Source organism: Solanum dulcamara, chromosome 2, assembly GCF_947179165.1.
Source record: "Solanum dulcamara chromosome 2, daSolDulc1.2, whole genome shotgun sequence".
Taxonomy (NCBI): domain Eukaryota; kingdom Viridiplantae; phylum Streptophyta; class Magnoliopsida; order Solanales; family Solanaceae; genus Solanum; species Solanum dulcamara.
In genome coordinates this window covers 48597130-48610016 of record NC_077238.1, presented here as the reverse complement: position 1 = coordinate 48610016, position 12887 = coordinate 48597130, and the positions used below count along the sequence as shown (strand labels likewise).

Below are 12887 nucleotides of genomic sequence, written 5' to 3'. Positions count from 1 at the left end.
ACCATAGAGAGCATAGAACATATTATTGTGTTGACCACCCTTTGGTTGCACTTGGCTACCTTCAGTAACTTGGCCTTGAGGATGAGTATCTTTGACCTTGCATTCCTTATCATGATGACCAATCTTTCCACACCGATTGCACATATTCAACCCGGTTATACATTCACCCTTATAGTTCCTACCACACTTCTTACATGCAGGAGTAACTTGTCCAATAGGAGCACCTCTTTAAGCTTTAGGGTTGGACACCCTATCTTTGTCAAACCTTAGAGTAGTAGCATTGGAAGACCCTTGGCCAGAGCACCTTTGGCAAAAATGAGGACGTCCACCACTTTCGAACTTAGCATGAGAGAATTCATTATCATCGGTCCTTGGCCTCGTAGACTTCCTATTCTTCAACTTTAGCTTCTGATTTTCTACTTGCTCTGCATAGGTCATGAATCTAGATATGTCCATCTCTCGAATTAGCATAGCTTTTTTGCATTCCATTGCAACCATGTATGACTCACCCAATAAAACCTTGATCATACAGCCTCTTAAGTCGACAACCATGAATGGAGCATATTTTGACAGTTGAGCAAACTTAAGGACATACTGCCTCACGCTCATACCACCTTGTTTGAGGTTGATGAACTCTTGCACCTTGGTCTCACTCAACTCTAATAGGAAAAAACGATTAAGAAACACCCCTTTGAAGTCATCCCAAGTCACAGGCTCCACCTCTCAAGGCCTCTCACTTCTCCATTGATCAAACCAAATTTGAGCAACACCCCTCAATTTATATGTATCCAACTCCACTCTTTTAATAAGATAATCCCCATGATCTCAACAATCTTATGGACACTATCGACAAACTCTTGGGGATCCTTATCAACATAGAACCCCAAAACTTCGGAGGATTCATCCTCATGAAATCACGAACTATTATTGCCACGAAACTAACATTCAGATTCACATGAGCAACCACCTCACTATTTACTTAAGTCGTAACGGCTTGAGAAAGTACTTGGAAGGCTTCTCGGAACTAGGCATTGGAAACTTGATCATTTATAGGGTCATTCAGAGCTTATTCATCCTCTTCAACCACGTTCCTTCTAATGAGGTATCTTAGTAGAGGTATATTATGAGAATTGCAAAGAACAAGCATTAGAAGGAAAAGACCTAACCACTCTACCACACGACATAGATAATGAAAGAAGTGAGACTTTTCTAAAGACATTTCGTAGTCTCCTATTCATGGATGTGGCATGCTTCACACCAAAGAATAAGACTCTACTTAACATGGCATGTTAGACTATCTGGGACTCTTTTAAACCTTGTGCTCTGATACCAAGTTTGTCATAACTCGACCTAGGGCCTTGTTGTAACATGGTGATCTATATGCAAGGGACCCCAACCATAAGTCATAGTAGCATACATCACATACATAAGGTAAAAAACAATATAAATATGAATGAAAGTAATCCACAAGTAGGGAATGGGACTAAGAGAAGTCAACTACATAAATGTCCAAGCTGGACTACACCAATGAAGATCGTCTAACATGCCTCTAGTTTAATCTTTGATGGAGGCTTAGGACAAGTGCCTAATAATAAAAGAAATGACTCAACAATAGTAACATGAATAAAAAAAAATTCCTCGATAGAATGAGGACTCACCAACTCTTCAAAATCTAAAGAAAACTCTAGCCACTAGCGGGGTAGTCGTGAGTGTCATCCAGCCCTACATTATAAGACAATGTAGGAAAAATATGCATTAGTACATTTTAATGTACTAAGTATGTAAGGTATGCATGAATAAGTAACAGAACATATCAATATGCCATAGAATGCATGACCAATCATAATAAACATGGGCATATCTTAAAAGCAATTTAAAAAATATAAAAGTCATGATCATTTCATATCATAAAACTTCATCTTTCAACTAATAACTTGACATCTTAAATATTAACTTGAACTTGTGTGGGATAAGTCCTTTAACCAACAAGTAAGACCATGCAAGCTACTTTATAGAATCCAATAAATCCTACATTTAGATAGGTCGATGACTCCTGTATCGAAATATGAGAGGCTACCTTTCCAGGACATACTCCAAAGTTAACTCAACTAAACTCAATTGGGCGATATGAATCCACTAGCTAGGCCATGAAGGCAGCCTACATGGGCAACATAATTTGGGACCTTAAGTTGCTTTTAGGATTCCCTTGGATAACCAACTGTGTTATCCAACTGAACCCCACCTAGAAGTCCTCTCGATACTTAGTCAATATCCCAATAGAAACTCATAAAAACATACTCATAACATAGTAGGGAAAGATAGTAACTGCCTATCAATCCATCTTTAAAACATTTAGGAATAGATCATCTAACTTGGTGATTCATAAGAATATATAACTTCGGTGAGAATTATCCTTATCACCATCTCAAAACAACTAATGATGTTAACTATGATCATCATCTCAATATTTAATTTTAAAATCATAATCTCAGTTGTATCTCATTGGAAACTATCTTGATAAATCATTTAACTCATGATTAACTCATAAAATCATCTTTACATCATAATCATAGCTTGAAATTATAGATTTATGTATGGGAATCTATAATTCAAATTGAAATCACGCAATTCATATAAGAACATGCATATAAAGATCATTGATAATATTTAAAAATGAAATCAAATCAGCCCAATGTAATTCATCAAAACTAGGGTTCATAACAATTGTAAATTGAATGAAAACTTGAGAAATCTTTGGGACTTCATGGGTGAAAGGTTTCATGAATCAATACCTACATACCTTGCTTGAATTCACTAAGAATTGAAGAAGAACCCTAAAAAAATATGGAAACCCTAGCTTGAATTTGGAGAGAAACCTTAAGAGACCTTATGAGTTCTTTCCTTGGGAATTTTGAGAAAATGTACTAAATAGGAGGGGATTTTGAAGAATAGAGTATTTATACACTTTGAACTTGGCCATAAAAGTGTCTAGGTTTATTGAACCGAACTTTGAAAAAGACACAATTACCCTTCATTAAATCCTGAATTTTAAGTTTACGAATGGATTCCTATGGGCCATCTAAGTGTTGATGAGTCGTCGAAACGACTCATCCTGCAGGTCTGAGAAAAGGGCCTGAGAACATAGTCTCTAAAGTTTGTTAACAAGCAATGTTTATAATCGTCTCCTCAGTAACGGTCCTATCTTAAGGCTCGTCCTACAGGTCTAAAAACCTTCAAATATACTAGTCTTTGAAGTTTTAGGACGGGTGGTTCTTACAACCCGTCATTGCTTCTATGGGCCATCCTATCAAGTTCGTAGACTTGGCCCTAAGGGATCCTTGAAACTTGGCCTCTTAATTTATCATATGAAGGGTTTCTTGGAGCCTTCATCTTGAGGATGACTCATCCAGACAAGCCATAGAACCTCTCCAAAGATCAACTTCAACTTTTGTTCAAAGGGTCACTCTACGACTTAACTTTATGAGCCGTAGGGATCTCTACAAGCCGTAGAGGGACTGGTTCACCTGGATAGGTTCAAAATTTGGGGACTTTGCTCCTTAGTTCCAACTTTCCAACTTAAGGGGTCTTACAGCTTGAGCCTTAGGTTATGGCAGCCTATCATTAACGAACTTATTTTTGTAACCTTGACCTTGTTGAGAACGGTCACTACCACTATCGGACTTCGCATTTAAAAACCTGCCTTCATACCGGGTTCTATCAGAATATCTCATTCTCATATCTTTGAGTTTATCCCCCTCAATTTTCTTTGTGAAAGTCAAAAGTCGAGATATATCAATTTTCTTGATAAGTATGGCGGTACGGTACTCTTTAGAAACCAAGTCAGATACCCCGACATGAATTCACTCATTTGGGCATATGGATCGGCAATCAATGAAGGAGAATACTTGGAGAGCTTGGTGAACTTGAGGGCATAGTCCCTTATCCCTATGTTGCCCTGTCGAAGATTGATGAACTCCAATAACTTAGCTTCCCTTAGCTCAAGAGGGAAAAAGCGATCAAGGAAATCAAGTTTGAAGGCTTCCCATTTAATAGGACCTTCATCCACTCTCTCCACCTTCCATTAAGTGTACCACACTTGAGCAACACCCTTGGGTTTGTAAGCCACCAACTTCGCTTTTTCTTCTGAGGACATCCCCATAATGCTCATATCTTGTAGACCTCATTAATGAATTTTTGAGGATCTTCATCAACCTTTGAGCCATGAAACTCCGTATGGTTCATTCTTGCGATATCTCTTACCCTAGAAGCCGGAGTAGGAACAATAAGAGGAGATAAAACCCTTGGTTAGCCACCATATGGGATAACATAGTAATAGCGGTCCATAACTCCGCATTAGTAACTTGTTTGGGTATGAGACCATTGACTTAAGGAGATGGAGGAGCTTGAGCTTCATTAGCATTAATCCCCTAGAAAATGTGGTCTTCTTGGATGCATTTTATGAAAATTATAAAGGAAGATCATTAGGGAAAGAAAGCCTTAGGATAAACTCTATAATACGAAATAGACCATGAAAGAAGTGAGACTTTCCTAAAACACCTTATAGCCTCTTATCCATAGATATGGCGCGCTTCACAACCATGACTAAGACTTTACTTGACGTGGCATGTTGGACACCCTAGGACATCTTAAATCTTGTGCTCTGATACCATATTTATCATGACCCGGCCTAGGGCCTAGTTGTAACACAGTGATCAAAACTCCAAAGGGCTCCAATCTAGACTCTTGACATATCATAAAGCATTCCTAAGGTAACGTAAATGCAGAATCAACATAAGAGACTCTAAACTATGAATAATAAATGAAGAATGTTACTTGACAACACAAATTCAAACATTTGTCCAACTGATGCCTCTAATCATGAGCATGGGTGGGGTCTAAGACATGTCCCTAGCTCACCCTCAAAGAAAAAGAGATAAATATCTTTGAAAGAAGAACAACTCATAAATCACCCTCGATGGATGAGGACATACCAAAACTTCGTCGTAGGAACTCAACTAGCCACGTGGATGGGTACGATCCTCAACCTCAACCCCTACATTATGAGATAATGTAGGAAATAATATGCATTAGTACTTTGAATGTACTAAGTATGAGGGTATAATGTTCAATTTAAATCTTAATATGCAATGATCACGTAAAGTACATGGTAAGAAGAGAGAATTAAAGTCATGAGAGAATTGTAATGATCAAAGTATTTGGAAAGCATAGTTAAAATCATGAAAGTACATAAGAGATCATACATATGTGGGATAGGAACCATAACCGACAATAAGACCATGCAAACTAGACAATGGAATCCCGTTGTCTCCCCATACATCAATGAAAAAGGGGAGTCTACTTTCCAAGGTAGACTCTACCCCGCTAGGCGAATCATGTACATACACTATATGTGGTTCCACTAGCTAAGCGATAAAGGCAACCTTTGGTAGCACGTAATTTAAGAGATATGAGACTGCTACTAAGGCTTTTGGTAGGGCCCCATCACACCACTCAGTGTTAAGTCAAATCCCATGGAATACATAACATTGTAAACATACTTAGCATATATCATAATTTGTTCATAAATTTCAAACTTCATAGAATAGCTTATTTCATAACATAATTGCAATGTGAATATTTTCCTTTCATCATTACGAATCATACTTGCATAATTCATATAGTTAGGTCCTAGGTCACGGCATAGGGCCCTAAGTCGCCTTACTTCATAACTTGCATGAAATTCATATCTTGAGCATACTTGTACTTCATGATCATAATTTATACTTGAGTATAAAATGAATGAAAGTCATGGTAATTCCTTTAAATCATTGAAAATAGATTCATGCATGGGCAATCATAATTCATACATGAAATCATATAATTCATGTAGGAGTATACTTATAATGATCATATATAATTATTAAGAACATAATTGAAATAGACTAATAAGATTCATAAAACTAGGGTTATAAACCCAAATGGAATTCATGATACTTTGAGTAGAAAACCTTGGGACTCCATGGGGTCCCATGGATCAATCCCTATATATTTGGAATGTAGGAATTGATCCATGGGTCCCTTTCACCCATGAAGTTCCAAAGTTTCTACCCAAAGTCTCATAAACTTCAATTGGGTTTGTAACCCTAGTTTTATGAATTGCATGATGCTGTTTAAATTATGTTTTTTTGATTATTATGAATAATCATTATAAGTATGTTCCTACAGGAATTACATGATTTTAAGTTGAATTGTGATTGCCCATGCATGAAACTTATTTTCTATGAAGATATTATGAAGTATGATTATGAATTCAATGATTTCAAGGTATTATCATAATTTTCATACAAATTGATTATGTATATGAGTTATTACTTCAAATTTAAGTATGAATTATGATCATGAATTACAAGTATGTCAAGGCATGAATTTCATGAAAATTATGAAGAAAGGAGACTTAGGCCCCTATGTGGTGACCTAAGACCTAATTTCATGAAGTATACAAGTATGATTTGTAATGATGGAAGGTCAATACCCACATTGCAATTATGTTATGAAATGAGTTATTCTATGAATTACGAAGTTATGATATATACTAAGTATGTTTATTATGTGATGTATTCCGTGGGATTTGACTTAGCATCGAGTGGATTTGAGGTGGGGGGCCTACCAAAAGCCTTAGCAGCAGCCTCAAGTCTCATAAACTACGTACCACCGTAGGTTGCCTTCGTGGCTTAGCTAGTGGATCTACATAGCATGATCACCCATTTAAATAGGGTAGAGTCTACACTGGCAAGTAGATCATTATGATTTTCTCATGACCTTATTTATCTCCTCTTACTATGTACTTTACTTGATCATTGCATCTCATTATTTATGTTGCATGTCATGCCCTCATACTTAGTACATTCAAACATACTAACACATATTGTTGCCTACATTGTCTCACAATGTAGGAGTTGAGGTTTAGGATCATATCCATCTACGTGGCTAGTTGAGTTCCTACAGTGAAGTCTTGGTTAGTCCTCATCCATCGAGAGTGGTTTATGAGTTATTTCTTCTTTCAAATAAATTTGTTTCTTTCATTTGAGGATGAGGTAGGGACATGTCTTAGCCTCCGTCCATGTTCATGATTAGAGGCATTAATTAATCACATTTTTAGAGTTTATGTTGTCGACTTCTTATACTCTTTATGATTAATGATTTAGACTCCTTCTTATGTTGTTTCTGCACTTACTTTACCTTATTTATGCTTTATGATATGTCAAGAGGCTTGGTTGGATCCCTTCGAAGTTTCAATCGCCTTGTTAAAACTAGGCCTTAGGTCGAGTCGTGACATATTATTATGTTATTAAATTGATGTCTTCCACAATTATATTTGTTGTGGTTTTAGGCTTGCCTACATTGGGGATATAGTAGACGCCATCATGGTCCGACTCCGGTCTTGAGATAGTGATAGTTGTTGGTTAGAAAAACTCCCCAAGAAAAGAAATTATTATTTGAAGAGTTGCATTTACTGCTTTATTTTTCAATTCTAAAGCTTTGAATTTTTCATTACACTTGCATTGTTTTACATTCCAACTAATTAATTTCTAGTATTTCTTTCAGCATGAGTATTCAGTTCAGTTCAGTTTAGTATTTCCATTGGGCTTTATTGCATACATACATTGTGTGTGCTTACATCATTCGACGTTGCATCATTTTATGATGCATACATTGTGTATGCTGACATCATTTGACGTTGCATCATTTTATGATGCAGATTTAGGTACTCACGATCGCAGACACTTTCATAAGATCTATTTTCATCAACAGTTGGTGAGACCTCCTCGCTTTCGGAGGGCTCCAATATAGTTAGTTCTGTTTTATTTGAATTATACTCAGGTAGCCGTGGATTTTGTCTCGGCAGCTATCTTAGTTTAGTAGAGGCTTTATAGATAGACAAAGTTAGTGAGTCAGTTTAGTCATTTTATTCTGAAGTTGTAAATATTTTTTTAATTATTACTATTAGTATATATGTTAATAAAATAATCCTAGCTTCTTACTCTAAACATGGATATACGAACAACAGTGGTGTTGGAAGAAAAAACTCAAGCACCATTATTTAGTTAGAAATGGGACACATAACTATTCATCTTTTAGAAGATATGCTCATTTGAAGTTGACTCTAGCAAGAACTTTATATGAAACTAAATTGGTAAAAAAATGTTCAGCTCAATTTTGTGTTGAAGAATTCTTCTGACCTTAATACATCTCCAAGTCTATTCACATACTAAAGAATTGACTTTAACACTTATATACATTTAGAAATCATCAAATTCGAAGCTATACAAATACGGAGAATGACTCTAATTTTAGCTTACACTTTATGGGGTGTTACAAGCAGATGAGGCAATTCCCAGTTGCTCTGTACAGTCCACTCACTCTATATTAATTAACTCTAGATTAATTAGAGTGTTGATTTATATAATTAAATAATCAATTATATACAATAACTGAGAAGTATATAACACGCAAAAGACTGTAATTTGTATTTAGTAAAAAAAAATGTATAATCAGACGGGATGAAAACAGAGACCGTCTCAATTTATCCTAATCAAACTTAATAAACCTAAGAACTTCACGTTTGCACCACTATACATCAATTAAGGGGTATGTAGACCTCAAAGGAAATGTTTGTCAATATTCTATGCTTATTTCATTGGCAAATTTGAGTATCGAATCCAACGAGCAACTTTTTTACTTTATTCTTTCTAACTAGTGGAGAACAAGATTCTCTTTCTTGAATGGAATGTTATCAATATAATTACTACTACAATCATGGGAACACCAAAGCAGATACCTTAATTAACATCTGCTTTTGATTCTTACTTATATTGAATATGTAAAGTTTATAAAAAAAATTTGTCTTTGATTGAAAAATATATTTTTTTAATTATAATTAATCAAAAGAATTATTTTTGCTTTTCTTGAATATTTATTTATGTGAGAGGTGGTAATATATGATATAACTTTTACGCAATAAATAGGAGAAACAAAAGGTAAGTTAGAATCTTACCTGCATGAAAATCTCAAAATAGCCTCAAAATTACCCTAAATCGAGCTTAAAATCTCCCACAATCGAGTTTAAACAAATAAAATCTTGTCAAAAAATTTCATTGAAATACCGAGATGCATTCGCAATTGTGAACCTTGGGTCTGCATTTAGCAAGCATTTGGCCATAAATTTTTAAGTATTTTTGGCAAGTCATTTTTTACTGAAGTTTCACAATGCGTTTGGTCATAAATTTTGGGAGAAATATTTCACTTTAAAAAAATAATTATACTCATAAGTTACAAAAAAATATTAAAATTACCCATTAGTTTATATTATCATTTTATAATGAACATGTTTTGTTAAAAAATAAACTTATAACATAATTGATAATAATCAACAATAACAAAAAAAAAACATAAGCAAGAGAAGTACAATGAACAGATACTCAAACTTGTCACTGATTTAAGTTAAATTATAACCTATTAAAAATAAGTTGTCCTTTTTAATGGAGTTGATTGTTGATTGATATTAATTGAGATTAACAGATGATGAACATTTTTATAAAATATAAAAGTTTGGATAATTTTAAATTTTAAAAATTCCTAAATTCTATTTTTTTTTCTAGAACTTGAATGCTTGAGATGTTTGACAAATATATTTATCAAGTAATGACAAGTTATATGACCAAACACTAATTTCTAAAAAAAATAATCAAATTTCTTCCAAATATATTTTTGCCAAAACGATACCTTAATTTACAAATGTTGAATTTCTTACCATCTTTAATTTGGCTGAATTTATATATACTTTGAAATATTTTGTTTTATCCCTAGTTAAAATTCTCTCTTTTCTAATTTTGAGTCATCTCTCTTCTCTCAGAACACTTTTTTTCTCTCTCCTCATTTTGAACTAGATTAAGTAAAATTTCAGAGTTGGGGTTTTCGAGTATGTTAGTTATTTGAATTGGTTTTTGTTCCACTGGATTCTAAACATCTAGAGGAGTTCAAATCTTAAATTTGAAGTAATATGGTGTAAATTTAATTTAGATTTGACATAAATTTCAAAAAAAAGGTTCAAGGAAAAATGACAAAGAGCCTGTTTGGATAGGCTTAAAAAAAGTAACTTTTATGTATAAAGTGCTTTTAGAACTTTGAAGTGCTGAAAATTATTTTTATAAATAAGCAGTTGAGTGTTTGGATAAAAGTGCTTATGATGTGAATTTTAGGGTTAAAAGAATAAAAAAAGGTAGTTTGAGAATTTAGTTAAAATATAAAGGATATAAAAGTAATTTTCATGGTCAAAGAAAATGACTTTAAGCACTTTGGAAAAAAAAGTTAGAAATCCTAACTTTTCATTTCTGACTGACTTTAAGAACTTTATGGCTTAAAGTCAGCATTAGGCAAACACGTCCAAAAGCTGAAAAGGGGCTTTAAGTTGGTTTTGACCAACTTAAAGCCAATCCAAACGGGCTCAAAGTCATTTTTTTTTATAAAGTATATAGGAGCATTTAAACACCTCTCATAATTTTATATAATAATGTATACTGAATTTATAATATTGTATATAATGATTTTAAAAATTATTGGTAACGAAATTGATGTTTCGTAGAATGTTATATGTCCGGGGTATAATATAGTATATCAAATTTTTAAATAGTGGTATAAGAAATTATTGAACTCGAAATATCCTTTTTAGTTTAATGGGAACATTATCAGACAACTTTTGCCACTAATATACATATTCCTACTACAGATTCCGATATTTTCTTCCTCTATAGCTATTACACAAGCACTGAAAACTCCAAATAAACAGAGCTACAAAATTATACAAACCATCACCAAAAAGCACATCTTTCTCACTACAAAATTGCCAAAATAAAAAAATACCCTGGCCCTTCTTGGACATGTCTTCGAGTAATAACATAACAGCTTTCTTGAACTTCTTGGCATTTATGTGCTCCATCCCTATAATCGCATCAGGCCCCTGGCTGGCTTCAAATCCCGACAATGAATGCATCCACTGGCTCCGATGGCCAGTCGTGTTCATTGGAATCGCCATCATGTTAGTTTCTTTGACTGGCTTTGTTGGAGCTTACTGGAAAAAGGAAGGCCTTCTAGGTGTTTACTTGGTGTGTATGGCCCTTCTTATCGTCCTTCTCCTTGTACTCCTCGTACTTGCTTTTGTGGTCACGGGCCCAACCGGGTCTTATATGGTACCTGGAAGAGCTTACCGTGAGTACAGACTTGAAGGGTTTTCTTACTGGTTGAGGGATCATATTATCGGCCCTGATAATTGGGGGAATATTAAGTCATGTTTGGCTGATTCTGCTATTTGCTCTAAGCTTAACAAAGAGTATGTCGCGGCGGAACAGTTCTTTGCTGCTGATCTCTCACCTATTCAGGTAATTGATTTCATTCCTATATTTAATTTGTTGTTCCATGTTTCAAACAAGGTAGTGATTAATGAAGACAGTGGATTTTGTGTTTGTATAGGAAGTTTAGAAACAAATATATGGCTATGAATTAGCAATTACTAGGACGATTACATAATTATTTGTACTGACTATTCATTTGAGGTTTGACGTCGGGTGTTGCATTAGAACCTTATTGTCGAACAACTATTTTAAGGAGGTAAAGGTTGGATAGTTCATGTAGGCAGTTTATTTCCAAAAAGAATGTGCCCGAGACTTTAGCAATTAATCAATCTGGCAAAGTTATATTGTACATTGTCTCTACTCTTTTAAGGTACAGGAAAAATCAAAAGTAACAAAGGTTTGTACATACATATAATTTGCCAGCTTTTGCCTCCGATGATGCTTGTTTGGCCCTTTAACTAGTGTTACACAAACAGATGTTGTCTTACCACTTTATTCTCTTCCTCCCTCGGCCCCCTCACTAACAAAAAAAAAAGATGGAGGAATATTATTTGGATATTGAGTATATATTTGCAAGAACGGAACTCTTTTATTTTCATAATAAAGGTAGAATTTACAGATAGATATAAACATCTTTTATGTATTTCATGAAAATTAACCTACCATCCTTCAATTGATGAAAGACATATTAACTTAAAAACTAATTGACATAGACAATGTTAACATAGATGAATTTTTTTTTGTAGCTTTTCTTATTAGGTGTTATATTATCATTTCTTGTAACACTTGCATTTTTTCTTCCTCAATCATATTTCAGTCTGGATGTTGTAAACCTCCAACAATTTGTGGATACCAGTATATGAACCCAACACTGTGGATTAACCCAACAAATGCAATAGCAGATGTTGATTGCTCTATCTGGAACAATGACCCGAATCAATTATGCTACAACTGTGATTCTTGCAAAGGTGGCCTACTGGGAAATCTCAGAAAAGAATGGAGGAAATCTAATCTCATTCTCATCATAACTTTGGTGATTCTCATATGGGTTTATCTCATTGGTTGTTGTGCTTACAAGAATACTCTAACTAAAACAAATTCCAAGGGTAAAAAATAATTTTAACCTTCATTCCTTTTGTGCTTTCTATTCATATAAGGGGACACTTGATCAGATCAAGAAGTTACAATTGTTTTCTTTTTCTCGATTTGTTCTAACAGAAAACAATGATGGAGTTGGCATACATGTTTAATTTTTAGTTTTTGATTTGAACTGCTAATTTAATTGTATGGGATTGTATAGAGATTTTGCTTAGCACCACTTTTTTTTTTTTTTTTTTTTTTTTTTTTTTTTTTTTTTTTTTTTACGGGAACAGACCCTACACGAGGCTCCCACCTCTCGTGCACAGTCAGGGGTTAAGCAACACCCCCAAGCCTTAACATAAATAATCAAAATAAAAATACAAGGAGGGGGACATAAAC

General features: G+C 34.4%; 1 protein-coding gene across 1 annotated transcript; it reads left to right on the top strand.

The window, feature by feature from the left end:
• Positions 1-10793: 10793 nt before the first annotated feature.
• Positions 10794-12669, top strand: LOC129876129 (tetraspanin-2-like). The gene is made up of 2 exons (XM_055951465.1): positions 10794-11435; positions 12226-12669. Exons 1-2 carry the CDS (start codon positions 10938-10940, stop codon positions 12523-12525), a joined length of 798 nt encoding a protein of 265 aa, XP_055807440.1. The 5' UTR covers positions 10794-10937; the 3' UTR covers positions 12526-12669.
• Positions 12670-12887: the final 218 nt, after the last annotated feature.

What these genes read in the sequence shown, in the direction of transcription:
- LOC129876129 (XM_055951465.1), top strand. Translation starts at nt 10,938, where the DNA reads ATGTCTTCGAGTAATAACATAACAGCTTTCTTGAACTTCTTGGCATTT. An exon ending in CTGATCTCTCACCTATTCAG is followed by an intron (nt 11,436 to 12,225) that starts GTAATTGATTTC and finishes ATCATATTTCAG; the next exon opens with TCTGGATGTTGTAAACCTCC.